The sequence below is a fragment of the Magallana gigas genome, chromosome 3 (genome assembly GCF_963853765.1).
Source record: "Magallana gigas chromosome 3, xbMagGiga1.1, whole genome shotgun sequence".
Classification (NCBI taxonomy): Eukaryota; Metazoa; Mollusca; class Bivalvia; order Ostreida; family Ostreidae; genus Magallana; species Magallana gigas.
This window is the reverse complement of record NC_088855.1, coordinates 580,975-603,911: the sequence shown is the minus strand read 5'-3', so window position 1 is coordinate 603,911 and position 22,937 is coordinate 580,975. Positions and strand designations below refer to the sequence as shown.

The window sequence follows — 22,937 nt, the reverse complement described above, 5'->3', positions numbered from 1 at the left end:
TTATCCAATGAGAATCAAGGTAAAATTTTCTCCGACACTGTAGTTTAAAAAAAGTCGAGGAAGACTCGAGAGAGATTTACATTGCGTGCTTTTAAAAATATTTGTATTTCCTTGGAGTAAATTGGTAATTAATGTTTCTGGTTTTAGAGTTTTTGTTTGGTATAAATGTTATTTTTATCAAATAACAGAATGGTTAGTAATGAAAGCTATTTGGGGCTCTCTTATTGTTCTTGAAGTGAGTGAAGTGAATATTCCCCAAAAAAGAGAATTGAATGTTTGTTTCTTTTCCTTAATGAAGTATCTATGGTACTTGTCACTTAGCTATACCAGTAAAGAAAATCTAAGTCACTTATGTCATTCCACTTTATAACGTGAATCGTCTGATTCGTGATACATTTATCAATACTTATGCTATAGAGAATCACTGTACATTACTATTTGTAGATAAGGGGTCCCTCGTCATGGATTTCATGGAGGACCAAGCAGAGGAGTCGGATGTTAATTCTGAAGATGAAGGGGGAAGGTCCGATGTCTCGGGATCGGGCAGTGAGGCAGAAGGGAAAACAAAGTCAAAGAAAAAAGCCAAGAAGAAGAGTCGACAAATCATATCTGATAGTGAAGAAGAGGATGAAGAGGAAGAAGATGGTAATGAATTAGATCTGTAACTTACATCTCGCACATTAATTATATCTGTAACTAACATCTCGCACATTAATTAGATCTGTTGTAACTAACATCTCGCACATTAGTCAGATCTGTAACTAACATCTCGCACATTAATTAGATCTGTTGTAACTAACATGTCACACATGAATAAGATCTGTAATTTACATCACACACATTATTTAAATCTGTAACTAACGTCTCGCACATTAATTTACCGTTATAACGAACTCGGATATAGCGAACAGATGTTATGTCCCATAGAGGTGAATAATAGCGAAATGTAACACTTTTATAACGAATTTCTTTACAGTTAAAAAGTTTGCACCACCATTTAACATAATAGTTTGAATAAATTTATTTTCATAAATATTTTTCATTTCATAATCCAATTATTAAAGGTATCAAAGTGATGTATTTTTATTTTAAGCCTTAATTAACAAAAATTATAGTCTGGTGAAAAAAACATGTATATATATAGTAAATTTGCTATAGTTATTCTTACGAATTTGTTAATATATGGATATAACGAATTACGGATATAATGAAGTGAATTCCTTAGTCCCCCGGACTTCGCTATAACCAAGTTTTACTGTATACTTGAGCTAGGTTTGGACTGATTTACCTTATTTCTGAACACAATCACAGATCTGCTGTTATATTAGTATTTTGGTCTGCATAGACTACAGGATGTTTGATGTGTTGAAAATTAAGTATAGATCAGATTGCAATAACTCTTACCTATTGAAAATACCTAGTACATGAACTCAAGTGTAAGAAATTTGAATGATCTAGGAGATCAAAAGCAATTACCGGTAACAACAGAATACTATAAATGTATAGTCCTTTTTCTTCTCAGGTAAACCATTTAGGTCAGAGTTGGGGTCAATTACTTTGAAAAGTAATTAATTACTTTCAAATACATTGACAATTTTATCAATTACTTGCAATTACAATTACATTGATTTTTGAAAATGTAATTAATTACTCTCAATTACTTTGATAAATGTAATTAATTACATTTCAAATACTTTAGTTTAATTTTTTTTAATCTTGAGAACATATACATATATTAACAGCATTACGATATACAGAACTTTATGTATGGTTATGTTTTTAAAGGTTGTATAGTTCAGTTCAGATCAGATTTCTTGAAATTTTCTAGAAAAATTTTCTTCAACATTAAATTCATTGAGTACCATTCAGTTCATTTTTGGTTCTGAATAATATTTTCTCTATAGTGAATTAATTTTTATTCACATATTAAAACTATGTTTATTCAGAAAGTACAACTTTCGGCAGTACAGGATATCATATATAAATAATAATTGCTATAATTCACAAAAATGAGATATTTTGACTCCCTTCAGTCTAAAATCAATGGGGGTTCTTGGGTATTAGAGGAGTTCACACCTCCACAAAATTAGATCTTTACCTATTGCCCTGGGCAGTGTGTTATGCTGTATAAATACCGGTATATGAAACATTATGGGACATTTAATTATTGTGTAAACAAAAGTCCATGCCAAACATGTATAAAATCTATTTATCATTATAAGACACCTTTTTTATATTTTAAACTTGGAAAAAAAGTAATTGAGATGTAATTGAAAAGTAATTGAAAATACACACTAATTTTGGAATGTATTTAAATACATTTTATTACTTGTAATTGAAGACAGACTCAATTACAAATTACTTTCAATTACTTTGAAAAATGCAATTAATTACACTCAATTACAAATACTTTTTTCAATTACCCCATCCCTGATTTAGGTCAACATCACTTTGTAGTTTATGATGAGGGAACAGAATATCATATATAAATGCAATTCAAAAAGCTCCCATAGAATGACATCCTAGCCACACTAATGTACCCATAGAATGACATGCATTTTCTGCAGAAATTTTTTTGGATGTTGTATTTGATGTAGACTTTTCTTTTGACAACAGAGGAGCAAATAAGGAAGGAGATGGAGGGCTTCATCAAAGATGAAGACGACGAAGAAGAGGAGGAAGAAGGTGATGAGTCAGGGAGCGAGACTGGGAAACGTAAACACGAGGACTCAGAGGAGTCAGACGACCAGCTGGAAGATGAGGACTACGACCTTATTGAGGAGAACCTGGGGGTCAAGGTCAAGAGAAAGGTAAGGGGGACAGGTTACACCTAGAATCCATTAACGTCTGATTTCTTTACTAATTACTGTAACTGGTAATATTAAATTTGTGTAATACAGTTTACATTGATTTTTCAATGTAAAGTATTGGAAAAAAAGAGAGGGGTGTATGGCATATATAAGATTTGATTTAGCACAATTTTTACGGTACTGACTAGTCCAAAGATACACTATATATAGTGGAGTGCTTCATTCAACGGAAGTTTTTTTTCTACCAAAACTGGTAATTAGAACACACAGCCGAATGTTATACATTCACTGTAATGACAAAGAAGGCTGGTACTTTCTTAGAATTTCACCGAATATTTATAGTAAAAGAATAAACAGATAAACCTTACAGGTAATCTAGAAAAAGTTGCCTTAAACATCAAGACAGATATACTATTTTTAATGTATTTTTGTTTTGTTTTTAGCCAAAACTGAAAAGAATCCGAATGGTATCAGATGAGGAGGACTCGGATAAAGATGAAATGAATGAGGAGAGAGAGAGGGACGCCCTCGCGGACGAGTTGTTTGACGGTGAGGCTGATGACTCTGAGGCCCCTCGGGAGCGAGTCGCTAACGAGTTCGACAGCCTCGATGTGGATGAAGAAGAAGACGAAGATGGTAAAGATAAAAGCCATTTGAATTCTGTTTGAAGATTTTCATTAATATATTTTTAAAAACAAAGACAATAAAACTCAAAATTGTTTGAATTCTTCATTAATATATATGATGAAAATGATAAAACTCAAAACTTTTTAAAATTTTCATTAAATGTTTTATGGGTTTTATGTAGAATGTATTTTCAATTTGAAAATAAAAAGATTTTAAATTCTCTATACAGACATGGATAATTTCATTGTTGATGAAAATGGGGAGCCGATTAAAAACAGACTGAAGAAAAAGAAGCACATAATCCACTCGGACTCGTAAGTTGTCTTTAGGAACTATTGTTCCAGATCTACATCTACATGCAGTTCACAACACAAATATAGTCTATATGTCTATATAAATCTTTGAGATATAAAAAGGAATTTTATTTTGGTGGTCAATGAATATTTTTATTGGACAATAATGTAAAAAAAAAAATATAATAACCAAAGTAATTTAGTTAACAATATTTGGTCATCTACCATTACACAATCAATGCACATCTACATGCACTCTAATACTGTGTTGGTGAATTAAATTTGTTGAGGTTGAGTGCTTAAAAAACAATTTAATTGTCAGAGCTCTACAAGAGGCCCAGGACATCTTTGGAGTGGACTTTGACTTTGATGAGTTTGGTTATGGGGAAGAGGATGAATTTGAGGAGGAAGATGAGGTTAGCTTAATACCTGAAAGTGCACAGATAGAGTGTACATGCCCATGGAAATGAAAAGTGATAAAGATATCTTTACACGAATATTAAACCAAAGAGTCTGAAAAGTGGTAATGATAGGTAAAATACTTCCACGTAGGAATTATATTTATATGTTCAATTTTATGATAAAATTATCTGACCTTCTAGTATATTTCACTGAGAGTTTGCTTGTTTCTGACCAATGGTTAGAGGTGAATTTAAGGACAAAGTTTAATGCCATCATAACAACCCAGTCGAAAAGTGTTCATACTCATAGAAATTAAAAAGAAAAATTAAATGAGATTTATTGATATTATAGGGGTCTGAAAGCGGTGTAAATACATAAGATATTGAATAATAGGAATTGTCTCTTCGTGTTGTTTTAAATAAAAGTTATCAAATCATGTAAAATTGAAAGTTAGTGTGTTTGTTTCTGAATAATGATTAGAGGTGATTTAATGACAGGGACAAAGTTTGATGCCTTTATATTTTAGCCTAGTCATCCATGTATGTGTATTTGTATTCCAGTATGATGAAGATGGTGAAGATGAGGAGGGAAGACCCAGGCCCAAGAAAGGGGGCAAGAAGAAGAGTCAGAAGAAGACAATATACGAGGTGAGAAGACCAAGGGCATCATTTTAAATTCAGCTACACGTGTTTGTGTTCAACGGAAATAGAAAATTGATATCATTGTGTTAGTTTGTGACATCAGTCTATTCTTTAAAATTTATTTTTTGCAGGCTTTTGAACCATCAGAAATAGAGCGAGGATTTTTCACAGACCAGGATAACGAGATTCGTGTGACTGACATGCCTGAGCGATTCCAGCTACGACAGGTCCCAGTGAAACCGACGGAGGAGGGAGAGATAGAGGAGGAGTCAGAGTGGATCTACAAACAAGCCTTCTCCACTCCCCCCACCTCACAGCAGGTAGGGAACATCTCAAAACATAGGATACTACTACAAACAAGCCTTCTCCACTCCCCCCACCTCACAGCAGGTAGGGAACATCTCCAAACATAAGGATACTACTACAAACAAGCCTTCTCCACTCCCCCCATCTCACAGCAGGTAGGGAACATCTCAAAACATAAGGATACTACTACAAACAAGCCTTCTCCACTCCCCCCACCTCTTAGCAGGTAGGGAACATCTCAAAACATAAGGATATTGCTATCATAAAGCCTTATCCACTCCCCCATCTTACAGCAGGTAGGGAACATCTCCAAACATAAGGATACTACTACAAACAAGCCTTCTCCACTCCCCCCATCTCACAGCAGGTAGGGAACATCTCAAAACATAAGGATATTGCTATTAAAAAGCCTTATCCACTCCCCCATCTTACAGCAGGTAGGGCACATCTCAAAAACTAAAGATTTTACTATACAAAAGCCTTCTCAACACCTCCGACCTCCCAGCATGTAGGGCATATCTCAAAACCTAAGTATATTACTATAAACAAGCCTAACACCCTGTATGCTTGGATTGTAGAACCTTCTAGAGCAGGAGTCGGGGACCTACAATCGGCGGGGACCTACCATGATCAACAAGATCAAGAAAGCCATTGACTTCATGAGGAATCAGCACCTAGAGGTAGATACAGTAGCAGCTTGCATTTAAAAGTTGCTTCTTGAACTATATACATGTATACCATTAATGCTGGTTAGAATTGTAAACATGTTTTGACTTTGATATCATGTTTGAATTGCATTTTGAAGCTGAAAAATTGTGTTCTGATTTAACATTAATGCTATGAAGTTTATTGAATTTTGTATAGAACTGACGTTGTACCAAGCAGGGTAGTCATTCATTGTTGTTGCATTATTTTGTAGGTTCCATTCATCGCCTTCTACAGGAAAGAGTATGTGGAGTCTGACCTTAACATTAACGACCTCTGGAAGGTGTGGCAGTGGGACGAAAAGGTGGGGAGCTCTCTTTCTTTCTCTCTCTCTCTCTCTCTCTCTCGCTCTCTCTCTCTCTCTCTCTCTCTCTGTGTTAAAAAATACCCTTTTAGGTATTAGGGGTTTTATTACTTCAACTTTGTGTTGGTTGGATCATAAGTACACTCTATCTTCTATTTCTGTTTTTACCAGTGGACACAACTCAGGACCAGAAAGCAGAATTTAATCAAGTTGTTTGAGAAGATGCAGAACTATCAGTTTGACACGAACTCTGACCCTGACAAAGTCCTGGAAACAAATGTACGGCCACTGACCGACGAGGATCTAGACAGGTGAGAGGAGAGCAGAGCTTTGGGAGGGGAGAGGGGGGGGGGGGGGCATAGCTAGGAAGGGAGGCAAAGAAACTTATTTTATTTGGTGCTGTGTTTAAATTCATGCATGGTATTAAGTTCCTAAGAAAATCTTGTTTTGCCTTATCTGTGACTGTCCAACTTGATTAACATCTGTATTCTAATCTGATCTTAATAAACATCTTACGATGTTTTTAAAACAGATTTACTGTTTGCTAATATGAAGAATGTGCAATCAATGTATTTTCATGATTTTGTTACAGAGTAAGAAATGTCCAGACAATGGAGGAACTTAAGGATGTGTATCAACATTTCCTGCTGTATTATGGCATGGACATCCCCAAAATGAAGATGGCTCAGATGAAGAAAAAGTCGGACGTCGAGAAAGAAGATGGTGAGGCGGAGCCTGAACCAGAAATCGAGCCAACTGACACCATTAAACATGCCACACGAAAAACTGGCTACAACATCTGTCAGGAGAAAAAAATAGGTCAGTGCTCTAAATATGGAAAATAATAGGTCAGTGCTCTAAATAATGGGAAAAATGGTTAAAACATCTGTCATAAGGGAAAAAAAGGTCAGAACTATAAGTAACAAAAATTAAAAATCTGAATATATGTCTGTCAAAAAAGATTAATTAAAGCTAGCAGTTGTAAATTTTATTTGTAAAAGTATATAAAATTAGGTATATGTACACGTACAAAGATTTCCTGCATACATTTACATTGCACAGATGCTTGTGGTAACAAAAAACATGATCAGCTTAACAAATTAAATGAGCTAATGATGTTTATGATGGAGCCGTGTTCCTGTCATTGTATGCTATATTGTGTGTGTCCTGCTAGATCACTCCGCTTTTACTTGTGTCTTGTTTGTTCTGTAGATGACATAGCTGAGAAGTTTGGGTTGACCCCTGAGCAGTTTGGAGAGAATTTGCGAGATAACTACCAGAGACATGATGTGGAGCAGTACCCCATAGAACCGCTGGAGCTGGCCAAAGAGAAGATCTGTAGGTAGGTGAACAAAATAAATGGGGGGTGGGGGGGTATAACTGGCCGAGGAGAAGTTCAGTAATTAGACCCAGTACAAGGAGTATTTATAGCTACATTTTGGTTGCAGTAATGTTTGATGATGTTATGACAGTATGGGCATTATCTTTGACATTTTTTGGCAGTTTCATAACTATCTACAAGTGGATTTGTGTGAGTTAGTTAAATAGCATTTAAAATGCCAAAATTAGGACCCAATTAAAATAACCTGCTTTATTTTAGTTTGATAGTTATCACTCCAAGTGAACAAAAATGTTTCTTGTTATTTATTTGTAGCCAGTTCCCCACAGAAGAGGAAGTGTTGCTAGGGGCGCGTCATATGGTCGCCATGCAGATATCCCACGATCCCACGGTGCGGCAGGTCGTGAGGCAGGCTTACTTTGAGAGAGCCAAGATAGCAGTTCGACCCACCAAGAAAGGGATAAAGGTAAAACATTGGATTTGAGATGGCAAGAAATTCACTGGAAAATCTCAAATTCATGAACAATTATGTAATACAAATGTATTGGAATATGTTAAGCGTTCAGTTAAAAAAATTCAAATTAAACTGTAAGAAAACAAACGATGGCTAGAAAAATGATGCAAAAATATTAAATTAATAAATATGATGATATGTTGAGGTGCAATATTCTACATAATTAACTACATGTAACCACTTAATTTTTGTTGAAATAAAATGGCACATTTTTATATACCTGTACTTGCTTTGTAAATGTAAAGTTCCTTTGATGTGTTGCAGGAGATAGATGAGTCTCACACCTGCTTCAGCATGAAGTATCTCAAAAACAAACCTGTCCGAGATCTGAAGGACGAGCAGTATCTCAAACTCGTCACAGTAAGTCCCAGCTAGAAAACAAGAAAATCTGCATTGAGTTTGAACAAAGAATTTTATCTATGTATTTAAGTATGTAGTATGAGGAAGAACTTCATTCAAAACTTCAATTTTAATTTAAGGATGGAAAAGATCAAAGAATTCATATGAGTTTTTAATGTTTGAAGATTGCTCATTTGATGTGTGTGATGTTTGAATCTTGATCATAAGATGTAAATGTGTTAATGACTGCAATTTAGGCGGAAGAAGATCGATTGATCACCGTGTCTTTCTCTATCGACGGAGAATCGGAGAACACCCAGACATACTACGAAGAAATCAGGCAGTTGTACTACAGGGTCAGTATGTCTACAGATTTATATACAATATTTACCAGTCAATTAAAATAGTGCAAAAATTTTAGAAGTGGAATGGGAGGATTGCCTTCTGATTTTATATCATATACCTAATAAATACCGCCAGTTTATAGTTTTAATTACTATTTAACAATGGCAGATAGCATGGAAATCATTTTCATTATATAGAATTGCATATTTATTCGTTGTAATGTTACTTACAAAATATTCACAGAGGTATTATAAAGTAATTTATGTATTCTTATATTGGCTTTGTTCGTGATATATGTGTTTTGCAATATATGGAAAATCATTAAGAGGTAAGATCTTGATAAGTCACATTTGCAGATTGTCAATGAATGTGAATGCTTTGTTGCAGGATGAGTTCAGCCACTTGGTCCAGCAGTGGAACTTACAGAGAAGTCAGGCTCTGGAGCGGGCCCTCACCAAACTGTTGTACCCTCAGATGGAGAAGGAGCTCAGGGCCAAACTACTGTCCGAGGCCAAGGACGGCATTGTTAAGGTCAGACAAACACTCGCTATATGTGTATCAGGATATAAGAGGGAGGGATAGGCAAATAATAAAAGTTGTTTTTCTTACTGTAGTATTGATTTTTGAGTTTGGTAAGGTTTTGAATCTTGAGATAGATTCGGATATGAAATTTATATCTCATTCTTGTCAGTATCATCTTTATTGTTTTCCATGGTTTCATAATGCTTCTTTTAATTGGCCGCTTGTGGCTGATGTTTGTTTTGATTGGTCATTTGTTATTTAAGTTTTTTTTGATTGGTTGCTGTTGTTGAAGTTTGCTCTGATTGGTCTGTAGGCATGCTGTAGGAAGCTGTATAACTGGCTGAAGGTGGCTCCGTACCAGGCAGACCAACAATTAGAGGACAACAATTACGAGGACGAGGGCCTGCGTGTCCTCGGGATCGGCTACTCCACCGACAAGGACACAGCAGCCTTTGGGGTGCTGATTGATGCTGAGGGTCAGGTGACCGACTTCCTAAGACTGGAGTACCTGTGTATGCGGAAAAACGCATTCAGGGAGGTGGACCGAAAGGGCAAGGTAGGGAATAGTTATGGTTAAAAAGAAGTGATCAAACATTGCCATAGGAATGTTTAAAAAAAATTGTAAAACTTTTCCAAAAAACTGTAGAGAATCTTCATTTACATTTATGTTTTAAAGATTTCTGTTATCTTTTTCTAAAAAGACTAAGAAGCTTCAGTCTCATCTTGTTATTATTTTAGCATCAAAATTTGTCACTATATTTACAAGAAAAAACCTTACAAAATCAACTGAATTCATTTAATTCTGAATTTATCAAATTACATCATTTTTAAAGGAAAATGACCTTTCCAAACTGAAAGAGTTCATTGCAACAAAGAAGCCCCATGTAGTGGCTGTGACTGCAGAATCCAAAGAAGCGCTGCGGATCGTGGAGGAGGTCCAGCGGTTAATCCAGGAACTGACGGAGGAGGCGGAGATGCCCGCGATCAATGTGGAGCTGGTGGATAATGAGGTGGCCATGGTGTACGAGAACTCCAACAAAGGGCAGGTAAGTCTCAGGGAGATGTACGATTAAGGAATGATTATTTTCAGTGGAAACACTGATGTCCACCGATTTGTTAGTCTCAGGAGCATGTACAATCTGGAGATGAGATTAGCGGACACTCTCATTTGCACAGTTTTAGAAGTCAAAATTGTCATTCTTGAGATCAGTGTTTGATTTTGTGTTTTGTTTTTCTCTGCCAGTCACATCCCTGACAGTTAGATGAAATCAAATTTTTAATTAATGGGTATATGATGCAGTTTTGTACCAATAAGGAAAAAAACAAAACACAGTTGAATCAAATATGCTTACTTTGAGTATTTTTTTTTCTCTCAAGTCTTACAGAATCTTGTTATTTCTCTGTTGTAAAAAATATCCCATAATTTCAAATTAGATTATTTGTCCCTGTCATTTCGTTATAGGTAGTTTTATACTGTAGCTTCTTATTTTGGTTTCAGAGTGACTTTCGTGAATACCCCGTGGTTCTACGTCATGCTATATCCGTGGCTCGTCGCCTCCAGGATCCACTCATTGAGTTCGCTCAGCTGTGTAATCCCGACGAGGATATCTTATGTCTCAAGTACCACCCCTATCAGGTAAGTTCTGTGTAGAGTAACAGTATAGAGGTGTAAGTTAACTTCTACAAGTAGGTCTTATGTCTCAGTACCATCCTGTACAGGTAAGTTTTAGGTATTTGTAACAGTTTGGAAGAATAAATTAATTTCTATATACATATTAGAGAGGCTGAGATTTCCAACATGTATGGGTATGTGTACGTGAACTAGGGGAATCACCTAAATTCTTTGCATATTACGTCATCAGTTTTTGTGATGACAGAGTTTCTACACGTTCTCTAAACTTGTAGAGTGTCGTCTACACATAAGTACAAACGTGTAGCAGAAAATAAAATCTTACTAATGAGTGAATATATTCTTGTGATGCATTATATAGATTTTTAAACTTTATTTGCATAAAAATTGAAAAGAAATTTACGATTTATGTGGATTTAGTTAAATAAATTCATGTCACAAAACTGTGTCGATTAAGGTATGCATTTATATCGTACAAGTTAAGAAATCTCAACTGATAAATTACAAAATTGTGTATGTGTTGTTTTAACACACGTACGCGTACCCGTACTCGTTTTAAATCTTAATCTTTCTATTTCTTTCATGATGACTTCTTTATACCATTCATAACATTATGGAAAAGAAAGTTTAGTTTCATAGAAATTATCATATTGAGGTGTTGGTGCAAATCTTTGGGCACATCAAGATGAAATGATTATAAACTTACTTCCTGTGTGTGTCTGTTACAGGATCAGATTCCCAAGGACGTGTTGTTGAATGCCCTGACCCTGGAGTTTGTGAATCGTGTGAATGAGGTGGGTGTGGACATTAACCGAGCCCTTGCTCATCCCCACACCGCACCCCTCGTACAGTTTGTGTGCGGACTGGGGCCCAGAAAGGGAGCCCATCTGCTAAAGATTCTCAAACAAAATAACATTCGGCTGGAGAACCGAACCCAGCTAGTCACCCTGTGTCACATGGGTCCCAAGGTGTTCATTAACTGTGCCGGCTTCATCAAGATCGACACGTTCAGCCTGATGGACAGGTGAGCCACCATTCCCCCTGGTAGACAATATGCTTTGTTGAGTAGACAATATGCTTTGTTGAGTAGACAATATGCTTTGTTGAGGCATGTATTAACAAAACATTGAGAACAATTTTACTGTGCACATGTAGATTATCATTTTTGATTGATTTCAAACATGAATGAAAATCATTTTAAAGGATATGCTTTGATGTTCTGTATTAGCAGTTTTGTCAGCCAGCTTAAGATGTGTGGTAGTTTTCTTGACTTTACAATGTTTATTAGTGTAATTGTTTAATTAGATCCTGGTTGTGTGTTTTACAGCACAGACTCGTATGTGGAGGTCCTGGATGGATCTCGAGTTCACCCCGAGACCTACGAGTGGGCTCGTAAAATGGCGGTAGATGCTCTAGAGTATGACGACACAGCCGAGGATGCTAATCCAGCAGGTGCCCTGGAGGAAATCCTGGAGAGTCCGGAGAGACTGCGGGATCTGGATCTGGACGCATTCGCTGAGGAGCTCGAGAGACAGGTAGGGGAGGGAACTCTGGGAATTATTGATTCTCTTATTAAAAGTCACGTTTATGATGCATTACAAATATGCTTGTATTTTATTTTTAGCTCAAATAATGTACAATGAGTACAATAAAATACATTTTTGATACAATCTCAAGTGATTACCATTAATTACATGATGCTGCTTGCTATACGTCAGGGTTACGGAGATAAACATATCACACTGTACGACATCCGAGCTGAGCTGAATCACCGTTACAAGGACCTCCGTACGCCGTACAGGTCCCCCCTCAATGAGGAGCGGTTCAACATGATCACCAAGGAGACACCTGAGACCTTCTTTGTTGGTAGGTGATGTGTTGTTACTTCATTTACTGATAAGCTGTTGAAGACACTTTAAAGAATATAATTAATATTTTCTGTCAATATAGAAGTTACTCTTATACTTAACAAGTCTCAAGTAAAATTGAATGTTGTGTTGATGCAACGATATTTTAATGATTTATAAATTAACTTTGGTCTATAGGTAAACTGGTTCTTGGTCGAGTAATTGGTATTGCCCATCGACGCCCGCGGGGGGAACAGCTGGATCAGGCTAATCCAGTCAGGAACGATGACACTGGACTGTGGCAATGTCCATTCTGTAACCGAAGCGACTTCCCGGAACTCAGCGAGGTAACTTGTCTCCTGTCTATTTTGATAAGGAAACTTTTTTTCACAAGACTTAATGAATTCATGTGATAACCTTAGTCCTTACAACTAATGATTGATGGCAAAATTTGATTACTTTTCATACTGTGCTTTCATCAGTATTCTTTAAATAACAATTTCATGGATTTCGTTGTCAAGATGATCCACGAAATTAAATTTTTATTAAAGTGCAATTTCTTATAACAAATTACTAGTATATTGATGAATCATTGTCTACAAATTTATATATTCTTGAATCTTTGATATTCATTGAATCCATGAAAATTGGTGTCCTTGAATATTGATGAAACTACAGTACCTCATTCATGGTAGATGTGATAACATGTGAGAACCCTTGGTCTAATTTTTATACCTTCCACAGGTGTGGAGTCATTTTGACGCTGGAAGTTGTCCTGGCTCAGCAGTGGGTGTCAAGATAATTCTGGACAACGGGGTGAACGGGTTCCTACACACCAAAAATATCAGTGACAAACACATCAAGAGCCCCGAGGAAAGGGTCAAGGTCAGTCGTAGGTCAAGGATATCTGAGACTAGTATCAGAGGGTTCTCATTGATTTTTAGATAAATTGCAGCCATTTCACTGGGAGTTTGTTTCTAGAGACTGATTTTCTGGTTGTTGATATTTCAGCCCGGAATGACAATACACTGTCGAATCACAAAGATTGACATCGACCGGTTCCAAGTGGATCTGACGAGTAAATCCTCGGACCTGATAGACCGAGACAACAACTGGAGGTGATTATTGTAGTTAGAATCTGTCACAAGATCTGTCTCCTTGCTGCTCTCTAAAGACAACTGTAACAGGGCTTATTGCCCTGAATACTTGGACGTTCAGTTGGCCTTTTCTAATGCTAGTTACTCTATGTGGTGTATTCTTTTTACAGGCCACCGAAAGATCTGTACTACGATCAGGAGCAAGAAGACAAAGATAAGGAGAAGGAGGAAGAGAAAGTGAAACACAAGGCCAGGCAAAGTAGGTTACATCTCTCTCTCTCTCTCTGTCTCTCTCTGTCTCTCTCTCTCTCTCTCTCTCTTAAAAAATTGGTTGAAAGTAAATTAGAAAATTGATTGTTTTCCGTGTTGTTTTTGACAGCATATGTGAAGCGAGTTATTGCACATCCTTCTTTTCACAATGTGGGATATCGTGAGTGCGAGAAACTCCTGGAGAGTATGGATCAAGGGGAGGCAATTATCAGACCCAGCAGTAAGGTAGAGTTATCTTTCTTGTTCTCTTAAATTTGTGGAAAGATTGAGGGGAAAGACAAACAGAGAGAAAGAATGCGGATTAGTCAGGATGTACAGTGTACAATCTAGATATTTTTCTTAATATTTTGTTAAATTTTGCTATCTTAAACAATGATGTTGGGATTTCCATGGATTAATCACAGTGATTTGGTCCTGATCCTCATTTTCTGTATTAAGGTGGAATAACACCCTGGGAAAAGTCACTCAAATTAACAGTAATTTTATAATTATGAAAAATATAATGATGAATAGACTGTACATGTCAAATAAGCGAAAATTTTGCAGTTGGGGATAAAAAAAAAATGAATATCCAAAAAATTCACTTCAATAAGTAACAACAAAAGCCCCTGCGGGATTCGAACTCAAGATGTACAGATCACAAGTCCGACATTTTATCCACTCGGCTTTGTAGTAGGTTGCACATCGCTGCTATAAAATCATCTTAGTGAAACGAATGTCGTTTCGAGCAGAGGTCAGCCATGTTGTGATGATGTGTTATTCCACCTTCAGTATTTTTACCCCAGTATTTTGAATCGCTGGATATTCTGAAGTTTTTTCTTGGTCCCATGGAGTTAAAACAAGTATAACTGTTTGTCATATAATTTGAAGGAAAGCACAACTCATGTTTTATATCACCTGGAATTCAATATGCATGTAGCAATAGAAAGAATAACTATGAGAGATTTTATTTTATGTGAAAATATTTATTTTTTGCCTTCCTTGATGCAGTACAAAAGCTTTCCTTATCCTGTAGCTAACACTTCTGTGAGAAATGTTGCTGTGGTGAAGATATAGAATATTCTTAGTAATGAAACAGGTGTAGAAAATAATGACCATGAAAAAAGCATAAAGTGAAAAATGAAATTGCATCTTGTCCTCAAAACACTTGTTTTAGGTCCAAAAAAAATGTTGTTGGTTTGAGGACTACAATTCAATTTCAATTTCTTTATTAACCAATTAAGGGCCCCCAAGGAGCAACATGAAGACTGTACATACAACATACTCTCCAGTACTGAAGTTTTTGGTCAATTTATATTTGTTTAACAATATAAAGTATCAAGCTGTATGAAAATATAAAGGATGCAGCATTACATACAATAAAAAAGTATTTGGCATGATATTTAACATTCTGATTTGTGTCAGAAATAATAATTGTAAAATCTGGTTGTAATGCTCTAAACTTGAATGAAGTCAATGAAAGCTCTGACTTAGACTTAAACTATTCCACCACATCCCATCTGTACCAGAAATGTCAGACAGAGGGGACTGGTATGTTGACTGTTAAAGCACAGATATATTCACAATCCACAACATGAATTACATTTATCTTCACACTGAGATTCCTGTTGCCACAAGACATTGTGCACGAGCTTGGTACCACCCTCTTATTAATCAAGATGTGTACTAGCACTGCAATAGTACATGCCAGGATAGCAACAAGTTATTGTTACACTGAGCTTGGTACCGCCCTCTACTTCAATAAATGTACTAACACAGCTATAGTACATCCCAGGATAACGACTTGTGCTATGAACTTGAACACGGCGACACAGTAGTTGAGTTTCTTGCTGTGTCTCTCCGAGATTACACAACAATACAGACACTGCCCCACCCCCCGGACGATCAGCTCCATCAGGGCCCACGCGGCCTTCACGAACTGGATCCAGTGGATCAGACTCCGCTGATGGATCGCCACGGTCAGTGCCAGGCAGATCTGGGGCACGTCCTCCACCCAGGTGGTTACCGTGGAGACAGTGTCAGCATAGAGACAGGGACCCCGGTCAGAGAACACCTCAAAACCCAGGTTAATTATTTCAAATATAAAAGAAAAGGTTCCTACGACACCAAAGGCCAGGACAAGCCACTTTAGATGGATGTTCTGTGTTACATATTTGTCGTCTGTCTGATGGAGCTGGGAGAAGAAGAACCAATCACAGGCCAGATCAACCATCTCCATGACAACCACCACCAGCATCAGGCTCCATTGTCTGCAGTTTCCCATCTTCCTGGAAAAGAGAGAATATTGTTCAAGGATTTCTTTCGGTGAAGAATGCCTGTTTAATGACTTACAACTATGCAGCTGCAGAAATAAAGATCTTTAAAAATATGGAGGGAGGTCATTGGTGTCCACTCTACAATCATTTATCAAGAAAAAAGGTTGAATGTTTGAGTGAAATTCACATTATGTAGAATTGTTTTTGCCCAGTTTTAATTTTTCCCTATTTATGCCCCCCTTTGAAGAAGGGAGGGCATATTGCTTTGCTGCTGTCTGTCTCGGGCGGTCCACCAACAGTTTCTGTTCATTTTCTTCACAGAGAATAAACATATTGAAATGAAATTTGGTATACAGGTTTATCATGATAATATCTAGATCAAGTTTGATTTGGGGTATGATAGAGCAATTTTCGACAGAGTTATGGCCTTTGGACTTTGAAAAATTCCAGTTATTTTCAGTTTCTGCTCATTTTCTTTGCAGAAGATAAATATATTAATATGAAATTTGGTATACAACTTTATCTAAATAATATCTAGGTCACTATGATTTTGGGTATGATAGAGCAATTTTTGACAGAGTTATGCCCCTTGGACATAGACAAATTCTATTTATTTGCAGTTTCCGTTTATTTTCTTGGCAGAAGTTGCACATATTAAAATTTGGTATACAGATTAATTATGATAATATCTAGGTCAAGTTCAAAATTTGGTACGAAATTGATTGTGAAATTTTCAAAAAAGAGAGTTATGATCCTTGGACTTAGAAAATTTCCAATTATTTGCAGTTTATGTTCGTTTTCTTTGTGGATGTTTCCAAGGGAGGGGGCATAAGTGTTTCACAGACATCTCTTGTTATATTAAAGTCTTATCAAAAGGGTTCAAAATTTTGAAATTAGGTGTGGTTTAAAGTTGCGTACTGAGGGCATATGTCCAAGTATATTCATTGTATTTTGGGGCTCAACTAAGTTGCCACTGTATTGATTATAAAGTTTTAAGCACTTGTTTAAAGGACTTGGAATATTTCTGTGGAGGTCAAATATGTGAACACCTGTTTCAGGAAGTTCAGTTGTTTACTTTGGAATGTATGGAGTGAGCCTTCTATATTGTAAATAAAACCAGGCATGCAGCTTCTTGGTCTCTAGCTGTATACTATGGAATCATTAAATTTTATGGTGGCTCAATTTTCTTGGAATTCATGGGTATATCACAACCACAAATTAACATCCTCCACGAATTAATAAATTAGGGTTATGAAGTCATATTTCCTTTAGTAGGTATAAGAAAATACATGAATTTCAAACTACAACCCCAAGAACCTATGAAATTTCAGCAATCCACGAAAATTGGCCCCCACGAATTTTATTGATTCCACAGTAGTTCTTGTGTTTGAATGTTTTCAGATTACGTTTCAATACAGAGCAGGACTTCAAGTAATAAATCCACATGAATTGAAGATATTTTTGTTATTGTTAAGCATGCCACGTACTTTCATGGTCATGTCTCACAACATGAAATATTTTTATGATGTGTAATTTGGAAATACCCTGTACATTTTCTAGATTTATGTATGTATTTGTACTTTGCTCATAAGATAATAACATGTATTTATTATCTTTTTGTTGAATGTAAAATGGATAAGTGTTGGGCATAAATGTAAAAGAATAAATGGGTGAACATAATGATGGAGAAGATGGATGAGTGTTAAGATATGAATCGTGTCATCAGTCAGATTCACAAACTAACTGTTACTGTACATTCCTCAGTGTGAGTCAAAACAGGTTGTAATCTAGTTTCATCTGGGTTCTATTAATAGTAAAAAGGTGGGACAAAAAAATAAAGCAATCTGAGAGAGAGAGAGAGAGAGAGAGAGAGAGAGAGAGAGAGAGAGAGAGAGAGATTCTCCAATATCAACAAAAACATTTCCAGTGATGTAATCCATTTCTCTTTCTGTTTAGCTATTTTCACTTTGAAACAAACAATTTCATATTACAGTAATGGAGTTAATCTTCAATAAAACATAGTGTGTGCAATAAAAAAAACTGATGTTAACGGAGGTTTACAATATAACTGACTGCACATAAGGTGGTGAGTAATAAGTGAAGCAGTTAAATGTGTTAGTGCCCTGTCACACCCTGAGCTATACCGAGAGCCTAGCTACTCACTTACCTTGTCTGGGGATTCTGTCTCGCTCCCTCATTGACTCCCGGCAGAGTGAGGAGCCTGTTTACATTCAGACTCCGACCAGAGGAATCTCTGTTTATCTTGTCACAAACACATTGCCCCAGAACTTGTGTAGCCTCTGAGAAATCATAAACTAACCCCCACAGAGTTGATATTCCTTTAGTGTAAGGTCAGCGGTTTAAAAACCTTATGTTCACTCAAGTGGAACGTCAAGTTGTGATTATCACAGGTGTAATATCCTACCTGTGTTCATATCTTTTTCTCCTTCATGATATGTATGAAGATTATTATTTAATGTGAGATATGTTATATACTTTTCTAAAAAAAAAATCTCTCCACCCTTCTACCACTTGATGTGGTTATGATTTATGACTAGTGAGAAAAAGAGCAATAGAAACGTCCCGGTTTCTTCCCGCTATCTCCTGAGGGTGGCCCTGTGCCGGTTTCTTCCCTCTTTCTCCTGAGGGTGGCCCTGACCTCCCGAGGGTGGCCCTGACCTCACCAGTCCGCTCATTAAGGAGGCTTGATAGTCAACAAATTAACCATCAGATCAGCAAAAATTTTCTGATGTCAGTGATTTTTTAGCTATAAACTTTTATTTAATGAAGGAAAATCCATATATTGTATTTTTAAAGCTGGGCATTTTCCTATAATTTTATATAGAGCTTTTCTTCTTATGCAGTCTAAAAATACAAAAGACACAAGATTTAGATAGAGATAGAAATTAAAAATAAAAATCCATATACAGACTGAATATGATGACTCTATGTTAGTACACAAGTGAGGATGATTAAGGAATGACTTTAAAATTGAAATGAAGTGTGAGCAATATTATAATTTTTTAGTAATTTTAGATGTCTGTTACCTTTTGTTTGACCTTTTTTTTAGGGGTCGGATCACTTGACAGTCACATGGAAGGTGGCGGATGGAATAATGCAGCACATAGACGTCCGCGAGGAAGGCAAGGAGAACGCCTTCAGTCTGGGATCCTCCCTTTTCATCGGCTCAGAGGTCAGTATAGAAGTAATAAAGGGTGGAGGAGAATCAAGTCACCGGTAGATACTGTCCATCCGCACTGAACTGGAGGAATTGTTATCTGTAGAAAACTTTGAAAAGCATCTTTTACAGAGCTTTTAATCTCGTTATTATTTGTTCTGACAGTTGTGAATTACAAGTAATAGTAACAAAAGTTTGGCACACATGATTTTACATTAAAACAGTTTGATAGTTTGATACATGTACAAAGCAGAGGTATTATGGAATTTTAAACTCATGTAAAATAGAAAAATTACAGTAAACACAAATGTCTGCCATACAAGGCTGGGGTTTTGCTTCAAAAGTCTAAATAAAAAGACTTTTTTTTAATTCCTAAAAAAAAAATTACAAAAATTAAGTTTTAATGAAGTATGGTGTTTTTTCAGGAATTTGAAGACTTGGATGAAATCATCGCTCGGCACATTCAGCCAATGGCAGCCTTTGCCCGAGATGTGATGAACTTCAAGTATTACAAGGAGTCAGATGGAGGAAAGCGTGAAATTTTAGAGAAAATCCTCCTGGAGGAGAAAAAGAAGGGACCCTCCAGGTAAGGTTCATTCCTTTATGTGGAAATATTTAGTCAGATATTGGTTTGTATTTTTGTCAAATTTGATTTATCTTATATTTAACAATTGCTATAAATCTTTGTGGAATTGATGCTTTGATAATTGCGTGTTCTGACATTATATTCATGCATCACTCTCCAGATGGATTTAGCAACAGGTATCTCTTTCAGGATTCCCTATTACCTGACCCTCACAAAGCAGTACCCCGGGAAGATTATGTTATCGTACATGCCCCGAATAAAGCCACGGCATGAATACATCTCCATCACCCCGGACGGACTGAGATATCGTCAGCAGAACTTCCACTCCCTAAACTCTCTGATGCGCTGGTTCAAGGAGCACTTCAGGGACCCCATTCCTGGTAAACCATCCACTTTATATTTTTTTATATGTTTAAAACACTGTAAATTCTAAATATACTTTATTAAGTATGATTTTTCTAGAACTAGACCAATGTGAATACTCTTCCAGTGGTTTAAGTGGATAATTTTTTTCATATTTTCACACTGACCCCCTCGATTCACAGAATCTTACATTTTGACAGGTACCCCAGCCAGTGCCAGAACCCCCGTCCCTGGCTCCAACTTTGCCACACCCAGCATTAATCTTCAGGGTAAGAACTGTCACAGAACAAAGTCTCTGACTTACAATAGCCTTAAGTTTTTGGACTTTCTAAGACTTTAAATCAATTAAAGGGAATCATGGTTTAGAAACAACAAACATTGTATCTTTACTTGGCTTCAAATTGACTGACTTGATTTTCTTACAAAACGTTCTGTCAAATTGACTTGTGTTTCCTTACAGGAGTGGATGCAGCAACAATCCAGAGAGCTGCTGCAGGGTTGCCAAGCAACATCTACAACACTCTGGCTCAGGTTGCCAGTGCCACACCTCGAGTGTCCAGGATGACCCCTGGGGTCACACCAGGGGCTACTCCTCAAGTGGCCGGAAACTTCACCAATTTTAATGTGGTCAGTTCAATTTAATCTCTAGCTTTAAGGCAATTGTAAAATTACAATTTTCAATGATATAAGATGAATATGGGAGTATTGCTCATGCCATATCACAATTGCTCAGAAGGAATGAATGAGGCATGACCTTTGACCTCATCACTTAATATTTGTAGCCAATGGGAACACCTATGATGACTCCAATGATGACCCCATCACATCCAATGACAACACCAGCCAATCAGACAGCCCAGACTCCCTCATACAGGCCCACCCCCAGGGCTGCTACTACCCCAGCGTGGCCGGGAGCAACCCCCAAAGCTACACCCAGGATTGGTGAGTAGTTGATATATAGGTTGTCACACTGTTTAAAATTTTCCTTGAAGCAAAATGAGTCTAAACTTTTCATTCTAGATTTTGTTTATCCTTCATATAATGAAGAAATATCATTAAAACCAAGGCTTCATTCATTTAATAGGTGTTCGTTTTTCTTTTGTGAATATTTATACGGTCTCTATAAGCAGGTAGTTATCTTCCATGGCTGCTTAATTGGAAAATTAAAGAAAATCCAATGAATATGAAGAGTTCCCACCATGATGGTTTCTTACCTTTCACAAAATATCACTTCAAATAACTATTACATATTTCTTGTTTTAGGTTCCACCACTCCCCAACATCAGGGGCAGACCCCCCGGGCTGGACCAAGTGCAGCAGGGATGGACTGGGCCAAGGCTGCCCAGATGTGGGCCAAGCGATCGGGCTCCACCAAACCGGGCACCCCCAGGCACGGACAGAGCCCCCGGGGCGTGAGACCCTCTCCCCGACCCAGCCCTCGACAAGAAGGATACGGGGGTGGGGACTCTACCCCCCTGTTTGATGAGCGATGATCTGTGGGGGGCTGATGTATTGTACAGAACAGATATTTGTACATTGTGTTATATTTATGTGAAATCATGAAGTGAGTGAAAGAGAACTCTCCGCCATGTTTTCTACAAGACCTCCCCTATTGGAGGAGGAATGGATACTTGAGTCCTCGGGGGCGATTAGTCAGCTCTTGTGGTGATTAGTCAGCTCTTGTGGTGAGAAGTGCTTTGTGTGGGGATGGTCAGGGATTGATCATGACCTTGACCCATGAGTGGGACAGCTGATGACCTACTTTGTAGACCTTCCTTACATGTTGTAGTATTACTGTTTGTAAGAGCTAATGTCCACAGGGATTTTTTCTAAATGCAGAACTTTCTACAGAAGCCAGGCTAGTCTGTAGCTCACATTGTATCACATTTATTGCATTTTTCTTTTATAACTGTGAATGAAAACAGATTTCATATGTGGTCAAAAATAAAGATATAAAATAAAAATTTTATTATGTAAAATTTGTTACGTAGAAAAAAAATTGTTTATGTGTGTGCACATTCACTTTGTACCTTGATATATAAAACAAGCATTTCATTACAGCCAGATTAACTATCGTTTATATAAATACATAACGTCTATGAAGGCAGGTTTTGCAGCAAGGGTCGTGGAAAATGAGAAAGGGGAAGGGTAGATCCCCCATATTTTGGCAATGCATGTCCTTTTTACTTGTTATGTTGCTATTATTTATCCTGCCATTATTTATCTAGCCCTTTGAAAATATTGGTGTCGCTAAAACGCGGAACGGAAAGCGGAACGGAATGGAATACGGAAAATGTTATACTTACTGTAAATTCTTAATATTGTTAAAACTTTTATTCATATTCAATTTTATATATTTAGAAAGTGTAGGATTTTCTCTCAATTAACATTAAATGCTTTGACCACTAGTCCCATTTTATCAAACTAAACAACATATCCAGCGCTCTATTCGGATTAAGTTTCAGGACTATACAATCATGTAGGTAAACGTAAAGAAGATGTCATGCCTAAAATACAAGGTTCGAAGTCATGAAAAACACAACCAAACGCTCAACTAACTGCCC

At 36.9% G+C, this 22,937-nt stretch overlaps 2 protein-coding genes across 2 annotated transcripts; one reads left to right on the top strand and one right to left on the bottom strand.

Moving 5' to 3' along the window:
- The first annotated feature begins 3 nt into the window (after positions 1 to 3).
- LOC105338492 (transcription elongation factor SPT6) lies at positions 4 to 22,337 on the top strand. Its single transcript, XM_011443640.4, has 35 exons — positions 4 to 124; positions 445 to 645; positions 2,617 to 2,810; positions 3,254 to 3,446; positions 3,667 to 3,751; positions 4,053 to 4,146; positions 4,693 to 4,779; positions 4,905 to 5,093; positions 5,658 to 5,759; positions 5,999 to 6,088; positions 6,260 to 6,399; positions 6,681 to 6,907; positions 7,301 to 7,430; positions 7,743 to 7,893; positions 8,206 to 8,301; positions 8,538 to 8,636; positions 9,013 to 9,156; positions 9,461 to 9,703; positions 9,981 to 10,193; positions 10,646 to 10,783; positions 11,506 to 11,801; positions 12,105 to 12,312; positions 12,496 to 12,643; positions 12,823 to 12,971; positions 13,369 to 13,509; positions 13,636 to 13,742; positions 13,892 to 13,980; positions 14,101 to 14,216; positions 19,317 to 19,439; positions 19,850 to 20,010; positions 20,200 to 20,390; positions 20,574 to 20,642; positions 20,834 to 21,000; positions 21,156 to 21,315; positions 21,637 to 22,337. Exons 2-35 carry the CDS (start codon positions 462 to 464, stop codon positions 21,864 to 21,866), a joined length of 5,154 nt encoding a protein of 1,717 aa, XP_011441942.3. The 5' UTR covers positions 4 to 124; positions 445 to 461; the 3' UTR covers positions 21,867 to 22,337.
- On the bottom strand, positions 15,100 to 19,032 carry LOC105338491 (uncharacterized). Its single transcript, XM_011443639.4, has 2 exons — positions 18,414 to 19,032; positions 15,100 to 16,258 (listed from the first exon to the last, which is right to left on the bottom strand). Exon 2 carries the CDS (start codon positions 16,252 to 16,254, stop codon positions 15,724 to 15,726), a length of 531 nt encoding a protein of 176 aa, XP_011441941.2. The 5' UTR covers positions 16,255 to 16,258; positions 18,414 to 19,032; the 3' UTR covers positions 15,100 to 15,723.
- Positions 22,338 to 22,937: the final 600 nt, after the last annotated feature.